General features: G+C 41.9%; 1 protein-coding gene across 3 annotated transcripts; it reads left to right on the top strand.

Moving 5' to 3' along the window:
• The first annotated feature begins 367 nt into the window (after positions 1-367).
• On the top strand, positions 368-16,628 carry ilf3b (interleukin enhancer binding factor 3b). 3 transcript variants are annotated; one of them, XM_069149361.1, is made up of 18 exons: positions 368-464; positions 3,307-3,403; positions 4,698-4,921; positions 5,014-5,188; positions 6,963-7,110; positions 8,556-8,647; positions 9,843-9,938; positions 10,547-10,658; positions 10,772-10,869; positions 10,949-11,060; positions 11,189-11,302; positions 11,639-11,844; positions 11,980-12,156; positions 12,243-12,524; positions 13,477-13,603; positions 13,697-13,744; positions 15,266-15,688; positions 15,781-16,628. In XM_069149361.1, exons 2-18 carry the CDS (start codon positions 3,401-3,403, stop codon positions 15,909-15,911), a joined length of 2,568 nt encoding a protein of 855 aa, XP_069005462.1. In that variant the 5' UTR covers positions 368-464; positions 3,307-3,400; the 3' UTR covers positions 15,912-16,628. The 3 variants fall into 3 exon arrangements, with proteins under 3 accessions (XP_069005462.1, XP_069005464.1, XP_069005463.1); XM_069149362.1 differs by having other exon boundaries at positions 413-798; XM_069149363.1 differs by lacking the exons at positions 15,266-15,688; positions 15,781-16,628 and adding an exon at positions 14,312-15,129 and having other exon boundaries at positions 369-464.
• The last annotated feature ends 1,149 nt before the right edge of the window (positions 16,629-17,777 follow it).

Raw genomic sequence — 17,777 nt, 5'->3', positions numbered from 1 at the left:
CATATTTGTCTGCAGCTGATTTTTTTTTTTTTTTTTTTTTTGCTGCAATAATTTCAAAGCGAGAGGCAACTGTCATTAAAATAAACTGTATCAATATTCTTGGAGCGCAAACTGGAGATTTCCCATAATAAAACTCATGCACTCCAAATAAACATAAATATTCTGTCGTAAATAATTTGTTCAGTGAGAAGTTGCTATTAAGCAGCTTTCATCTGCGAGACCACTGAATGATCCAGACAGCTTTTCAGACGAGACAATTCATTTCAACTCCACGGTTCTAGCCACGCCCCCATCGTTCGGAACTTCTATTTTCTTATTGGTTGCAATTGCAGTCAGTTTTAATTTCTGTCCAATGAGCACCGTGCTTTCCCGGCTCGTGGGCGTTACCAACAGACACTCGGCGACTGCCGGAGACCGGGGAAGCTAGCGGGCAACACGGTCCACTTAGCAGTACCGACACCACGGTAAGTAAAGAAGGAAAACACATCCATTTAGCCCTTAACACTGAGACGGTTAAGTGAAAACAACCAATTGAATTAAGAGAACTTAAGAGGGGTATTCTTTTATTTTAACATGGCCCCATGTGCTGGCAAAGTTGGTTGTATTTGCCTTTGTTGAGCGGAGCTAAGTTGCTAGTGCTAACTCCGGATTCAATGGGGTCTCGTCTCTTCGACCATTTTGGTGTCTGATAAAGCAACAGACCGATTCAGACATTCAAGAGTCGGCTCCCTGTTGAACGTCGACCTCCTTCTGGGTCGAGCTTCTTTTTTTTTTTTTTTTTGCGGTTCGGCAGAAACGGTAAGTAGTAGTTTCGTCTGTGTCTTTTGCGTGTGTGTGTGCGTGTGTGTGTGTGTGTGTGTGTGTGTGCGTGTGTGTGTGTGTGTGTGTGTTGTTGTTGTTGTTTTTTGCGGTCCGGTGAGCAGGTCGACGCGACGCCGCTTCAAAGAGGTGATCGTCGGGGTTGAGAGCTGTCGGCGCCGGTCGGGCTTCGCACTGAATTAAAATGGCGTCTGTTTTTAATATCTCCCCCCCCCCCCTCTCTTTCCCCCCCTCCTCCCCCTCCTCCACCTCCTCCACCTCCCCCTCCTCCCCCATACGGTGGTTCGGGTCCGGCTTCAAAAAAGCGCACTCTTCGTCCGGATGTCGGTCACGTTTCGGTGTGAGAGCCAACAGGTGTATATCGGGTAGAGCTTGTCGGTCTTTGACTGCGGGTCAGCGTGGCTCGGTGACAGGAGCAGTGCTCGTGATGTTCACGGTGTCGCCTCGTTTTACCTTTTTTTTTTTACCTTTTCCTGCAGGTGGGAATGAGATATATATATATATTTTTTTTTTTATATAAGTTTGCACCACAGTATGTGAGCGCTGCAGCTCTGTCACGATACATGTCGTTGTAGCAGTCGTGGTCACATCATGTATGGCAGAGCTATTTAAGGGCCACACAGAGTATTTTTTTTTTTCAATTAATGGCTTCAAATAAGTCATTATTAATGATTATTAATTATATGCTGGTATGTGGAATAAATTAATCACGTGCATCACTTTAATGGTTAACTATTACAAACACGTGAGGTGCATATCCATATTTGTTCCTGGTGAAACGGTGTCTAAGCTAATATTTAGAAGGGCCTGTTTTAATCATCCTAAAACAAATCTTTAATCTTTGCATTCTCACTAAGATAGCATTACGTGGCTCAAAAAAAGTGATTTTTACACACAACAGAACTATCTTACACATCAGATGTGTGTCATTTTCAGCCTGTTTGAATCGGTGAGAGCAGTGAAACTGCCTTTATTACAAACTGGACAGCCTGGAAAAGGTGGTGGAGAGGAGGATGCTGAACAAACTATTGTCCATATTGGATAATCCTGACCACCCTCTCCACCACCTGCTGCAGGGACAGAGGAGCGCTTTCTCCAAAAGATTCCTCCAGCTCCGCTGTCACAAGGACAGATACAGGAGATCATTCCTGCCGACCACAATAACTCACCTCTGGCAAAATCCATCACAGTACAATAACACTGTTGACTGTGTTTCTTGGTTTGTTTGTAAAAAATATGTAGAGATATATACTGTACTGTGTGTATATATATAAGTATATATATATATATATATATATATATATGTTGACTGTGTTTCTTGGTTTGTTTGTATATAGATATATAATGTACTGTAATACTGTGCATTTTATATTTTTTTACTGCTATTTTATTGCTTTTCTATTATTCTATTCTATTATTTTATTCTATTATTTCTATTATTATCTTATTGCTTCTGTATGCTGCTGTAGCGAAAAAATTTCCCCTCGGGGATTAAAGTAAATACCTACCTACCTATACCTACCTACCTACCTACCTTTATTTTGCTATTTCAACATAGTTTATGTCATAACTAGTAAGGCCAATCCAGAAACACTCATGCCATTTATTTTTAAGTCATGGAACAATGTGCCCTTATTTATATGATTTTAAAAGCTAACCTTCGGATATGTAAGTGGATCCGAACGTTGTCAGTATTACCCAGGCCGTGTACTGATATCATGGTTACACCAAAAGTGTACTGCACTCCCAGACTGAAAGGAGGACTGCACATCACCTGATTCCCCTGAACAATGAAAATACTTACATACCCAGGGCCTCCCCTCCCGGCCCAAATGTCCTGTTGCCATGGCTACGCGGAAAGATAGTCCACGAGTGGAGATGCCACACTCCTACTTGCTTCCATCCTTGTCTTTGGTTCAGATGTCTTAAAGTAGAACAGAGATTTATACCGTCTTCCTGCGAGCCCTGGAAAAATTCAGACAGGAAGTATTGGGCCGCAGTTTTGAGTAGCCCTGATTTATGGCAACCCGGATGAACGATCAGTCATCCGTGAAGGTACTGCTGTTGACCTCAACTATGATCAATTAATTCTCGTAGACTACCCATAATTGTTTTCTCCTTTTTAGCAAGCTTAGTTAGAAGTACAATTTTAGGAGCAGGCTTTGTTTGCCTTCATTTTGACATATGAATGTCTGCAGCCTGCAGCTATGAATTTGTATTATTACAGTTATTTATGACAACCAACCACATTTATGCCTGAGGCATGTGTTGCAGCTGATGACCACATTATTTCGCTCTAAGATAAATGGAGTGACTGAGTGTACATTTTTTGTCCTGATTAATCTGCGTCTGTGTCTACTGTGACTGTCTACACAAATTGCTTGAAACCAAATGTATGTCCCGTCCATTCTTTGTTGATCTAGCTTAGTTTTCAGCCTGCTTTTATTTGGCCCACAGTGACATGTGACTTTTGTTTTCCTCTCGTAGAGACGGACAGCGCCATTGTCACCCGCTGCCTAGGAGACACTTTTAATACTGCCATTCACTGGATAAAGTAGTCGCCACGGTCTCGAGAACAACAATGGTAAGGTTTTAGTTTCAGCCTCAATATATTCATCACAGTGTCATGTGTTTGTCATGGGACGAAAGGCAGAGGACATGCTGACCTTTATATTAAATGTCACTGTTAACCAAACAAATAAATTTGTCACATCTAATTTAAGTCATAGAGCGGGTGCCAGCGTGTTATCATTCCAATCTGCCCGGGGCTTTAGGGACACATGCTGCACTTTCCACATCACTGCTCTCCTCTAAATTGGCTTTGGCTGCCTGTGCACACACTCAGCTTGTGCAATCCCTGGTGTGAGAAGCTTGGCCCAGACATGAGGCCTAATTATTCAGTGTTTTAATTAATCAAAGGGACACAAGTGGCAGGGAAAGTAGGTCTTTTATTATAATCAAGTGGAACCTTTTTTTTTTTTAATCTTGATAAATGTTTTCCAGGTTGACCGAGAGCCTGTCTAATGAAGAAGGTTTTGTAAAGATATTTAAAACTGTTCTGAATAAAACCTGGAACATTTGAAATATGTAAAATGGACTGAATTTGAAAGAGCTGCCCTATAAATAGTAATAATTTGTTGTTTCATTTTCCCAGTTAGTCACGGTGAGGTTTTAATGCATCATCAAAAGTGGATTTCAGGGTTTGATTTGCACCATGACAGAGTTAATATATCCCTCCTGCATACTGCTGTCATGCACTGAGACCAGGAAAGCATTATGAAGGTTACGTGTCGGTAGAAACTAGTCTTTACTTGTCTGACTCACTGGATGTCGAATGTTGATACAAACCTGCCATTGGCCGACTATTTCTGGTGCAGTATTCTCCTCCCTCGGTCTATCTGTGTTACCGTTTTGCAAATCTATGCTACAACAACCACCGAGCAGCAACCTGTATGCTGAAAAAACAAGCAAGTTTTGACATAGATTTGGATTGTGCAGTAAAGCAGGTCTGCTTGCTTCTTTTTGGACGTTGGCAGATATTTAGCCCATTAAATGCCAGGACTCACCTCCCCATGTGCAAATGTTCCACCAGAACAAGTCCTCCCTGACACTATATTGGAAGAGCTCTGTTGCTGCCTCCTGGGCTTCATATCACTCAAAATGATTGCGATTGCATGAAAGATATACAAACAGCTGGAGTACTTTTTTCCTCTGTAGCAGAATGATACAAGGGTGCAGACAGACAAGTCTCCAGTGCTGTCACGGCACATTGAAGATAAGTCGACCGATGCGAGGCTGATTCTTTACTCCCCGTGCAACGGAAGGACACTTTGGATATTTCTCCTTGTGTTCACAATCCTGTTTCTTTTCATTTCTAGCCTCCCCCAATGCGCCACCGATCCATGCGTGTCTTCATGAATGACGACCGCCATGTCATGGCCAAACACTCTGCCATCTACCCAACTCAGGAGGAACTGGAAAGTGTACAGAACATGGTGTCTCACACAGAGAGAGCCCTCAAGGCCGTGTCCGACTGGCTGGATAAACAGGAGAAAGGAACTACTAAGTCGGAATCTGATAGCACAGAGACTGATAAGGAAAGGTTAGTTGGTCAGTTAGTAAAACAATACCTCTGTTCAAATGACCTTTAACTATCTCGTACGTCTTAACTAAATCTGCTGTGTCCTTTGCAAGTGAGCAGAAAGATCAGGCCACCCGCTCCCTGCGTGGCGTGATGAGGGTGGGCCTGGTTGCTAAGGGCCTGCTACTGAAGGGGGACCTAGACCTCGAGCTGGTGCTCCTCTGTAAAGACAAGCCTACAATCACTCTGCTGAAGAAAGTGTCGGAAAACCTTGTTTCACAGCTCAAGGTGAGACCATGGCTCAGGATTTATTGCACAAAATAATGTATAATACTTACATTAGAGTCAGACTGATAATGGACCTTCAAAAACAATACAAATATTCGTGCTTTTTTTTTTTTTTTGTATCTGACCAAACGAAATCAATTGACATTCTTCGCTTTTGTGCAAAACGCTCTGCATTTCATTTTATGCCTGTCTTGTCTTTTAAATATTAGGGATGGGCAATGTCTACAAAGCTGTCATATGATGATGGCTACAGTGAACCATGGAGATTGACAATGACATTGGCAGTGGGGGTAGGAGGGTGCATCGTCTGTCGGCCCAACTCGGATAGAAATAAAGTTACTTTTTATTGAAACAAAGAATTGGACCAGGGAAATTATGGATGGCATATTGCACAGTTTTTAGTGTATGATGTTATTGGCCAAACAATGAATTGACGCAGTAGTCTGATCTTAATAGGGGCCTAGACTGCAAATACGTTTTGCAACCAGTTTAAGGTGGCAGTTATTTGTTTAAAAGGTCACACTTTTTTACGTGATGAAACGTACTGTTAGGTGAGCCCAGAGCACATCAAAAATACCCACGGCCGATAATCCAATGTGGAGAAAGTGGGAGCCGTAAAGGAGTCGGGTGAAACAGAAAGTGCAAGAATATATTTTTAAATAAGAGGGATCGTTTTAGTTGCTTTGGCTGGGAAACAAAAATGAGAAGAACAAGGATGCAGTGCAGAGTGACCGGTGCTGGCAAAACACTCTACTAACTTTAAACGAGAAACATTAAAACTGCCCAACGACTGCGAGCTCTGCCTAGACTCCTGCCTGAAAATCAGCTCCATCTTCTCGTGAGTTTTCAGCGTCTTGAGAGTGTTAACTTTGTGTTCGAGAAAGCCAAACTCTACCCGGCGCATCACGTCGCTGAAGACGAGATGCCTTTTAGAAATCCTTCTCCAGAAGAAAACTGGGCCACCGATGAGCTCCTCCTCTGTATTTTCATTTTGCCCAGGGTTGTGTCTCTCATCTGTTCCTGACATCTGTCGATGATCTGAGTTTTGTTCCACATTACAGCAGTGTAGCACTTTATATCATGTAGGTTATGACTGGGTTGACCTGCTGAGGGGGCAAAATGTTGTTGGTGGGCCCCTGTTGAACCCAAGTTTTTGGGTGCCTCGGAAAGTAATATATTAGTTTCATTATTTCTCTTAGCACCCAAAACAAATCAACAAGATACAAGAGCTAAAATCAATTGAGTTATTGACACCGATATTTGCAGTATTAAAAAAAAAAAATATTCGCAAAATTTTGGCTTATTTTTTTAGGCCTATATTTGTTAGAGTAATAGTTTTTGTTGCGTGTAACTCAACATTGTTAGAACAAAGCAAGAGATTCAATGTTAATTTGAGAATAGAGATAATAACGGGTGGATTTTTCACGATTTTCAGTCATATTGTACACTGAACGGTCAATTATTAAAGACATGTTTTGATAATAAAGCTAATGTTTGCTTCCACTGTGTTAATTACTTAAAACACAGAAAATAGAAGAAACATTTTTGGATTAAACACAACTTTACGACAAGTGGAGACTATATAAACGGAAACAATGAAGGTCTAAGAACAACACTTGTGACATTTCCAAGGACATAAAACAGAAGTGGTGCCACCCGTGTGAAAGGTTCATCTGCAGCCCCGGACTGTCTGATCGTCAGCAAAAACGTTGCTGAACAAATTAAACGGCGGCCGAACCTTTTGTTGTGCCCTAAACACATTTATCTCTCGCAGTCAATCACGGAAGACAAGTACGTGGTGACCCAGAACATCCGGGAGGCCAGCATCGTCATCAAGAGCCCCAAGGAGCCCCCTCTCACCCTCACAATTCACCTGACATCCCCTTTGGTCCGCGAGGAGATAGAGAGGGCTGCAGCCGGAGGTAAGCTCCCTCACAAGGGCCTCGGCGTTATTTCAGTGGCGCCCCTCCTCCAGCAGGGAGGCCAGGCAGGCAACCAGACTAGACAGATATTGTTTATTGGGCCTTCAATGGAGCTAGGGGACAAGAATGCACTGTCACATAATGAAACTGTGCTATGCTTATAGCTCTCTAGACACTCTCGTAGTTCCATGTAATGTAATTGTACATTTTTGATGGCCCAATATACAGTATAGGGCAGGTAGTTTACTGACAGCTGACGACATGGCTTTGTCTTCCGCCTTAATGATCGAGGTCACCAACGAAATGAAGGCTTACTGAGAATTTAACCAAATACAAAAAGAGAGACCACTTTGTTTGCATGTGTTTTACCATTGATGATGAACGGTTTGCATTGCAGCAAAAATGAGTAGCAAAACACGTGGTGAAACTGTCTTTGGTTGTTAGACCCAGCAGTGGGCAATTGACTGTCTCTGATGTTCCTTAGCAGGGAAGGCTCAGCGTTACAGATAATGACAAGGAACACTTGAATTTGGCACGTACGTCCAACCACACTAGCAAAAGATGAAGGCATCATGAAATATATGTATAGTACTGTTCAGCTTAATTGCAGCTGTACAACAACAATGTACAATTTCTGGTATCTTGCGTCCTTTTGGAGAGCTCGCATTAATAGTGAGGATCTCAGCTTGATCAGGTGTTGAACCTTGACCTTATCTGTAGCCCCGTGCTAACAGTGATGCCCGGTTTGGGTCTTTCTTTTTATTTTATTTTTTAAAGCCATCAGTTTTGCTGCAGTGTGGACATGTTTTGATACCCACTTTTGTGCATCTGATAACTTCTGCCTGTGGTTCCAATTCTGATTCTCTCTGTCAAGCCTTCTAGTTTGTCAATTTTTAGGGACGCTGGACCTTTGACCAACTGGCCGCTCTCTGTCTCGGAAGGGGCAAAGTGCAGTGTACCCAGTATAGGGGCAAAGGGGAGGGGCTCTACCTCCTGGTAATGCCAGAAAAGAAAGTAGACCTTTTTTAGGCACTGAAACTAAAGCACCCATTTGAGTTGAAACAACCATGGAGAGACAACTTCCCATTTGATACAACCAATATTTTGATCAATTTTAAATTCAAATTTTTTTTTTTCCGCCAGGGATTTCTTTTGGTGTTTTTTTTTTTTTTACAAACTTTTGTTTTTCCGCTCACTCAAGTTCTAACCCACTCCACAACACAGTCGTTATGGTGGGTTTTAAGTGTAACAGTTGTGTGCTGGGCTGTGCAAAACCATATTAACTGGGAGGTTGAGAGCGTTTGGTGGTTCTCCAGTGGAGGGGTCCCCCTCCCCTTCCTCCTCCTGCCTGTGGTTTGGGAAGGCTGCCTGTGTTCCCCCTGGCCGGCTGACAGAACTCCCCTTGGTCAAACTGTACCTTGTCTTCTTATTCCACCTGCCAATAGAAACGCTTTCAGTCAACGATCCCCCGGATGTTCTGGACAGGCAGAAATGCCTAACTGCCTTGGCGTCTCTCCGCCACGCTAAGTGGTTCCAGGTTTGGATCTTGTCTTTATTTGTCTCTAAAACAGAAGTAGCTTTGAGTTTGGTTTTATGCTGTTTGTTCTTTTTCCTTTTTTAATTTGGACGTTACATGTGTTTTTTCTTTATTTACTCTTTTGAAGTGTACTTCCTGTAGTTATACTCGACTTGACCTGGATGTTTGTTTCTTATGAAACCTTTGTCATTACACTGTTTTAGAACTGCTTTTCTCACTTAACAGGTTCGATTGCAGTACTATTTAAAAAAAAAAAAAATTTTAAAGTTCATTGTTGCTTTTTAGTCCTTGAGCACATACATTTTTCTCATGTAGATCAACAGTTGCTTAACTCAAATCAGTAAAATCTGGGACTAATACACCACGTGTCCAGGTGCAATATTTCTATAATGTCGGTGTTGCTGTGAGTGAGTTGTTGTTGTTGTTTTCATTATTGAAGCTACTTGTAGAGCACTTTTTGCTGGAAGTTTGAAAGAGAAACTGCCTTGTAGTTAACCATGTTTGATAATAACTCATCATAGTTTTGTCGCGTGTCATCTTTGGCTTTCACACTATAACAATCAGTGCTCCATCTCTGCAGCTTGTTATTTTAGAGTATTTGGCCTCAACTTTTCCTGCTCTCGCCCCGTGTCTGTTACTGTGTGTGCCACAAAGTCAACGGGAATATTGCACCTTGAGTCATACTTTAAAATCCTTTTGCCACTAGTTAAACCCACGATCCCTTTGAATGACAGCACACGTAAGCACATCCTTTTTTCTTTCTTTTTTTTAAAAATAGTTCACTTGTTTCTTACGTCAAACTTGGTATTCAGTTAGCGGTGGATTTTCTTTAATCGCTCCTCTCCTCCTGATCTTAAGTCACACGCATGTGTTTCCGCACAAACAGATGTTTTACGTCTGATAACGACATCATCGATCATGTTGGCTACTGACTAACAGTCATGATTGTGAATAATTTTAATTACAGTCCTCCAACAAAGTGATCAAACATTGTTCTATCATCTAATATCTCTGGATCTTTCCATAATGACAAAGCTCAGCTGTTATAGTCTGTGTGGCTTCATTTTTTTTAAAATTTTGTTCCACTTATTTGGATGTTTATCTTGCTTTATGAGCCAGACAGTCTTCTTTTTTTGACTAAAGCCACTTGTCTACCTCGTACCCCTCCCTCCCCCCTCCCTGCTTGTGTCCCCAGGCGAGAGCCAATGGGCTGCGCTCCTGTGTCATTGTCATCCGGATCTTAAGGGACCTGTGCGCCCGCGTCCCCACATGGGCCCCGCTTCGTGGCTGGGTAAGTAAAAGGAACCCCTGTGAGGTATTAATTCAGTCCTTCCAGGAAATCTTGTGGTCATAATAATTAATGCAAATTCAATTAATCTCTGCAATATTTCCATGAGTTTGTAATTTTGCAAAATTCCTGCGAGCAGCCATAAAGGCACAAATTGAGCCTTCCCAAACAAAACTTGCTTTCACAACAAAAACAACTTCTCATTTACAGTCAGCAAGGCTCTCCAACACTACAAGTTGCTTCACAGTGTTTGAGTAAATCTGCTGCAAAATCACAAATATTTTAACGCAACAATAACAAGGAAAACTCTTGACATCCTGGTGGCACTGATCAATATACTGAAGTCTTTTAGAGGCTCTGCTGATTGTGGCTTCTGACAAGTGTTAAATATGTCTGTAGTTTGCTGAAGATAGATTTGGCTGCTTCTTTACAATTCCTTTGATAATGCTTTGTCTGCATGGATACCAAAAAAATCAAGGCACCCCCCCTCACGGTTGTTAGACTTCTGAGATACTATTTAACGCAGTGACCTAAAATTCCTCCGTGTTAGTGACTGAGCTTAAAAATAGCATCCTCAAACGCAGAGCCTCCCCCTCTCTCCTGCGTTGCAGCCACTGGAGCTGATCTGTGAGAAAGCCATTGGCACAGGGAACCGGCCCATGGGGGCAGGAGAAGCTCTGCGGAGAGTTTTAGAGTGTCTGGCTTCAGGAATCCTCTTATCAGGTACGCATGTGGGATCCCGTCTCCAAATATTCATTAATTGTGCTGTTAGAAGGGTTCAGTTTGTCCTCTGGGGTCACAACACAATTCAAAACTGCCATTTCTCCCTGTTGCAGATGGTGCTGGTATCTCTGATCCATGCGAGAAGGAGTCCACAGATGCTATTGGTCACTTGGACCACCAGCAGAGAGAAGATATTACAGCGAGTGCACAAGTGAGTAAGATTAAATGGTGTGCGCACAACCACAATTCAGTACATGTGTAATTCACACCTTGTCTTTTTTTATCCTCAGCATGCCTTAAGGCTGTCAGCTTTTGGACAGCTTCACAAAGTGCTGGGAATGGATCCTCTTCCCTCCAAGATGCCCAAAAAACCTCGTAGTGAGACTCCTATTGATTACACAGGTAATCCAGGCCGTCCTACCTCTTGAGATTTAAAGTAGTCAATACTTTTTTTATATTCATAGTGTAGATTCAATCCGATTAGCTGCTTTGTATGTTGTCATGGCATAATTTTGTGTGTTGGGATTTAGTACAAATCCCACCCAGTACAGCATATGCTCCACCAATGAAAAGGCCTATTGAGGAAGAGGAGGGACCTGATGACAAGAGTCCTAATAAAAAGAAGAAAAAGCTGCAGAAGAAATGTAAGTGCCCTTATAGCTTTTGTGTTTGTTGAAACTTACTTTGGTTGAAAATGAACCTTTAACTATCTTTGTCAATGGACAGAAAATAATCAGCAACAATATTGATGATTGATTACTAATTGTAAACAGTAATTAAGATACTGTTGGTTTTTGGTTGGACAAAACAAGCCAACTTGACAACAGCACCTCATCATTGTTTTTTAATACTAAACGGGCTTAATAATGAATCAGCTGATTATTCACTAGATTAATTGATAATGAGCAGTCTTTTTTTTTTTTTTACTGAGTGTTGTCGTTATGAGTTGTGTTATAACTTTTTTTTGTCCTCTCCACCAGCTCCAGAGGAGAAAGTTGAGCCTCCCCAGGCCATGAATGCTCTTATGAGGCTCAATCAGCTGAAGCCAGGTCTCCAGTACAAATTGATATCCCAGACTGGCCCCGTTCACGTTCCCGTCTTCACTATGGCTGTAGAAGTTGATGGCAAGAGCTTTGAGGCTTCTGGTCCATCCAAACGCACTGCCAAGCTGCATGTAGCTGTAAAGGTGAGCACAGCAGTTGCAAGAGCTCTTGAATAACCAATAAATTCCATTGTCTTTCGCCGCTAGTAGGGTTTTTTTTTATATTCGACATTTCCTTGTAGTTTTGTTAAGCCACGTTGTATGTGTGGACATTTTCAGGTCCTACATGACATGGGCCTGCCCACTGGAGTGGAATTAAAGACTGCTAAGCCCATTAAAGTAGAGGAGACGCAGATAGTAACCGCTGTGGAAGAATTGAGGCCAGTAGTAACACCTGTTGAAACTACCACTGCTGCCACAGGAGCAGCCAATGCAGACATCACCGATGCTGGAGAGGTATGTGCGTCAGCAAGTAACAATGTGGTCTTTTTCCTGTACCACTGAATATTCTTATTTTAACCACTATCTGTTGCTCCTGTCAGACTGCTCGCCAACAGGGACCAATCCTCACGAAACACGGCAAGAACCCCGTCATGGAGCTGAACGAGAAGCGCCGAGGCCTGAAGTATGAGCTCATCTCGGAGACCGGCGGCAGCCACGACAAACGTTTTGTCATGGAGGTGGAGATCGATGGGCAGAAGTTCCAGGGCACAGGATCCAACAAAAAGGTGGCCAAGGCTTATGCGGCCCTGGCTGCCCTGGAGCGGCTCTTCCCTGAGGGCTCTGTGACCGAGCCTGCTAAAAAGAAGAAGGGACCACCCATAGTAAGCACCCGATAGAAAAGGCTTTTTTATTTTATGTTTTTTAGGCCACGCTCATTTGCATATTCACAGTTGAACTAAAAGTCAAATTATTTTTTTTTTTCTTTATCGGTATAAATATCTGAATGGACAGATTTCATTAAGAAAATAGTCCCTTGAAGCCTGAAGCTCCACATCAAAACTACCTCAAATCAGAGTTTATTATTTTCCACTAAAACACTTAAAATTGTATCCTTGTTTTATGCAAATGTTTGTGCCTACAGCTGCACTAATATGGCTGTTGTCATATTTTTGTCATTTAAATGATTCAGAGAATTCCCGGTCCAAAACATTTCTATAAGAAGCATCCATGTGCAAAATGATGATACAATAATCAATGCTGCAAACACTGTGAGACTTCACATGAAGGAGAAAACGGATCAAACTTTTACTTCCAGTAAAAATTGAAATATTCAGACACTTTTAATGGAGAACAGGACCCGAGGACAGACACTGTAACAAATTATTTGTCCACAGTTTATAAATTACGACAGATTATGATTTGCCGTTGGGATAGTGATCAATCCTGTCTCTATGTCGGGGAGGATTCACGACTAATTAGTGGAGTTCAAGCTGTTGTGCCATGTGTGTGTAAATAAGAGCAACTCTCTCGCTTTGGAGACGCTCCTTTGGTTCCTGCTGCTGTACGAAGCTGCAGGTATGAAATAAACTCAGAGGAGAGACTCTTAAAAACAGCTGGAAGCAACAAATAAAAACAAAACTAAACTCCGTGGAGGCTTTGATGAAACAATTATCGGGTAAACGGCTGCAATATAGCCCCCCCACCGGAGGCGTAATATCCCTGGGCAACAACAACAACAACAACAACCGCACGCACGCACAGAAGGATTGTTTGCATCGTTGTCTCCTTTTTCGCCCCCTCATGCATCACTGATCCTGTTGGTTTCCTCTGCAGCACAGCCCAGGGTTTAGCATGATGGGAGCCCCCGGAGATGCAGCTACGCCCAGAGGCAGAGGGAGAGGAGGGCGAGGTCGTGGAAGAGGAAGAGGCTTCAATAATGGAGGAGGCTACGGCCAAGGAGGTAAAAATGTGCCTCTTGGTTGCAGCACACGTATGGTACGCAACGTTTGACGTGATGTTAAATCGGATTGTTAAATCGGTGTCCTCCTCCCAGGTGGCTTCGGGACATATGGTTACGGCAACAGCGCTAACTCCGGATACAGTAAGTATTCATTTGGCCTTTTTCTAATGGAGGTGTGGTTGGGAATGTGCTCTGTGTCTGGGTTGCAATCAGGCTTTCATTCACCGTGTGAGCGTTTCAATGAAATTTGTCTGCCAATGCGTCTGCGTAGATGTAACATGTCCTGCGGCATGGTGCATCTGGCCTGGACTCTGGGAATGTGGTCTGTCTTCAGAATACTTCAAACAAGACCATATTATAATATTAATAATAATAATAACAACAAGAGAACATGCTGGGATGTTCCCAGTTCAGTGATTTTACATTTCTCTGCTTTAAGCCACAGGATTGAATCTGTTTTTGACAAGCCCCTTCATATGAGTACGTCTTTCTTCCTTCTGGCAGCCTGTTCTGAGGACTGACCTACCTGAGCGTGACAGGAGCAGAGAAATCTAAAAAAAACAAAAAAACATAACCAAAGATTTAGTTTGAACACAATCAGACCAAACGAGTCATTGAGCTGCCACCTTTTATGGCAGAAAACAAATCAAACTAAACAAAATCTAATTTTGATATTTTTTCCCTTCTCTGCCCTGTCTCACTCTTTAGGTGACTTTGTCTCAGACTGCTATGGCTACCACGAGTTTGCGACATAGATCTTCCCCAGTCTTAGAAAATCAAAAACAGTCCTGTAGAGACGATTAAAATGGACAAAATACTCAGTAGTGTTCCAGCAGCGTCATGAACTCCATTCACCACAAAGTCTGCAACCCTGGGAATAAAGTGACAACACCACCCCCGCCCTGTCTTGCCAATTCCCCTTGTCCCGACATCTCGGGGAGACGATCCACCACTGCATGCATGTAGCCGTAAGCCGCCCTGTGTTCTCTCAACTTGCTGTGGATGTACCCGAACACCCGGACCTCCCCGAGCCTGCAGGGCTGATTTGTTGCAGAAAGTCTTCATGTGTCGGACCGGCGACGGAGCTTTGTTTGTGGAGCATGATTAAGTGAAGGCCTCGGGAGCTGGACAACATACTGCCTTTTGGATTATTGTGAAGACCACAACAGCCTGGTCTCCGTCTTTGTCTTCATTATGTTTACTTGGACGAGAATACTGAGAAAATAAGTTTTGTTTTTATTCCATTTCAATGCCTTTCTGTTACTTCCAAACATGACTAAGCCGGTTTTGTATTTTCTGTTTTGCTTTTTAAAGGATGGCCACATTGTTTATGTAAAAATCTGTCGTATCAGCAACACTGTGAAGACGCGGCTACACCGAGTGCATGATGGTCTTACTTTAACCGTGTTTGGTAGCTGCAGTATCCCATCTGTAACGGCATTAGGCAGTGATGAACTGAGGCTGTTGGCGTTAAGTTTGTTTTTATATGTTTTTGTTTTTTTAAATAAATGTGACGTCATTCATCATGGTGCTACCACAGGGTCCTTTTTCATTTCCGAGTACACGACAAGAACGTAATAATATAAGCAACACGCAAGCAGCAGCAGCAGCAACAAATACGCGATGCTTGTTTTAAGACTGTCCCATGTTGTCACTTCCCAGATTACTACAACAATGGTGGTACAAATGGAGGAGGATCCGGGGCATTAAGCAGCCCGTCGGGTGGACCTCCGGCCAACACGGCACCAGGATCATCACCGAATTCCTACAGTTCATACTACCAGAGCGATGGAGCCTACACTGCCACTGTTGCCAGCAAACCCCCCAAAAAGAAACCCCCTATGCACAAGGGAGGGAAGGCAACTTTTCCAGGTCCCCCGGGGACAAACAGTGGACCCGCAGGGGGCTACCAGTCCATCAGCCCCACGGGGCAGGGCTCCTATAGCCAGTACGGCCAGGGCTACGGGCAGGGAAAGAAGAGTTTCAACCAGAACCAGGGGGGGACGGGTGGATACTCGTACAGCACTGCTTACCCAAGCCAGGTAACGGGAGGTGCTGGAGGTAACCAAGACTACAGTTATGAAGGTACGGGACGGTGTTTCATTTGTTTTGTTTTTCCGTTTTTAAGCTTCATTTTTATTTGAAAAATTCCGTCAATAACTCTCACAACCTCCTAGGTTTCAACAACCAGTCCAATTACAACTCCCAGGGAGGCGGCAACCAGGGCTTCGGCACCAACCACTCTCAGTACAACAACCCGGTGGGCTACGGCAGAGGAGACGGCAGCATGAACTACCAGTACAGATAAAACTGTTTCATTCCGTCTGCCAACCATCGGCACCAATTGACCGAAGCGTCCTCCAAAGAAAGTGATCGACAGCTTGCCTGTGCTCTCTGCCTTCTCCATGTTTGATTCGCTTTTGGTTTTATATGTAGCACATGTGGGCACAAGAGAAGATGTTTGGACTTTTTAAATGTCTGAGCTGAGTTGTGGCTGTTTCAGTGGTCTGGTCAGTGCTGAGTCTTGTTTTTTTTATTTTTATTTTTATTTTTATTTTTAATCTCTGCCACCAGTCCTCATCGTCATCACTTAACATGCAGGCTGATGCTACAAGTTATTCACTCGCTAGCTCTGATTGGTTTCCTCGTGTGACGACAGCATTTTTTTTTTTTTTTTTTTTTTTTTTTTTTTTTTTCTCCACGTGAAACTAGTAAAATCTTGTGGTTTTAAACTACAAAGGTTGATGTATCTTTTGTAACAATTCAATGGACCCGAATAGCTTGTTGTTTTCTTCAGTGCTTGTAATTCTGGCTTTTTTTTTGTAATTTACCTACGTGATGTAGTCATTTTAGTAAATGGTTTTGGAGACTACTGGAAAGTACACATACATCCTGATGTTAAATCCACATTTCTGCTCAGTGTAGCTTTTGGATTGGTTGGGATTTGTTCCTGTTAATGTATAACAGTTTGTGTTTGTATTAATAAATGATTTTTATTTTGAATACAAGTCTTAATTAGAGTTATGACAAAGTATCAACTATTTGTACTTTTCATTGAAAGCAAAAAAAATTCATGAGCTAATAATGAGTGACCAGATTGTCATTTATTGACAAACAATGAGTCATCAGCTTGAGGTTTTCACAACCTGCTTTCTCAGAAATGTTTGAATGGCTCATAAATTTAGTCTCGAAAAATATAAATGAATTAGAATCCAGTAAATTCATTTGTTGTGGTTTACAGATTTATTTTTTTTTCAAGAGTTGAAATACAGTGTCTGAATAATGTGAAACCAGTGGCGGGATGTACATGTACTCGGGTACGCTACGTAAGCACAAATTTGAGCTTTTTGCAATTTACTTGAGGATTTCCATTTGATACAAATTATACTTTCAGTCCACTAAATCTCAAAGGCAAATATTGCACTCTACTACATTTGTTTGACAGCCTTGGATAGTTGTTACTTTTATTTATACCCTTTCTTTCCATCGAAAACCGTGTATCGCCAAATTATGTGATTTTCAAATTTAATTTTTCTTAAGAACTGAAGGATTAGATGTTCCTTCTAAATAGGAGAATATTTTCCTACTATTTAAGCTAAAGAAACTTTTTTAAAACCCACTTGGATTCACTCGGAAATGCATTATTTTTTCTAAATTCATTGACTTTTTAGAGATACATGGTTTATACAGAACACAAGCAATACAAACATAATAATCTTAAGGAATATGATGCATTGATGTAGATTAAACTCAGTAAAGTAGACAAAATAAGCACAACCTCAAATAACTACAGCACTAAAATGCACATTAATTCAACAGTAATAATAAATCGAAAACATGTATGATAGTATAACAATGATGGAGCATTTACTGTATAGTGTGTACATATATATATTTTTTTTTATACTAAGTGTATACTTACTTGGTATTAATGCTTTTACTGAAGTAAGAACCTGATTTGTTGTCTTGAAGAAAGCTAAATAACATATTTATGAATACAGTTGAAATGGTTGTATTTCATATTAAGACATTTAGTGCCTTTAAAAACAAGTCTTTATGTTTTTGGATTCATAATAATATCCCTCTGCTTGACCTCTTGTGTGCACAAAATTAAACGAGGCCTTTACTCGTTCATTTAAATTACGAATAATTAATTTTGCTAAAAGTGCCGAAA

The sequence above is a fragment of the Embiotoca jacksoni genome, unplaced genomic scaffold (assembly GCF_022577435.1).
Source record: "Embiotoca jacksoni isolate LCO1_2020_lvr unplaced genomic scaffold, fEmbJac1.0.p SCAF_15, whole genome shotgun sequence".
NCBI lineage: Eukaryota > Metazoa > Chordata > Actinopteri > Embiotocidae > Embiotoca > Embiotoca jacksoni.
This window is presented reverse-complemented; position numbering and strand designations above follow the sequence as displayed.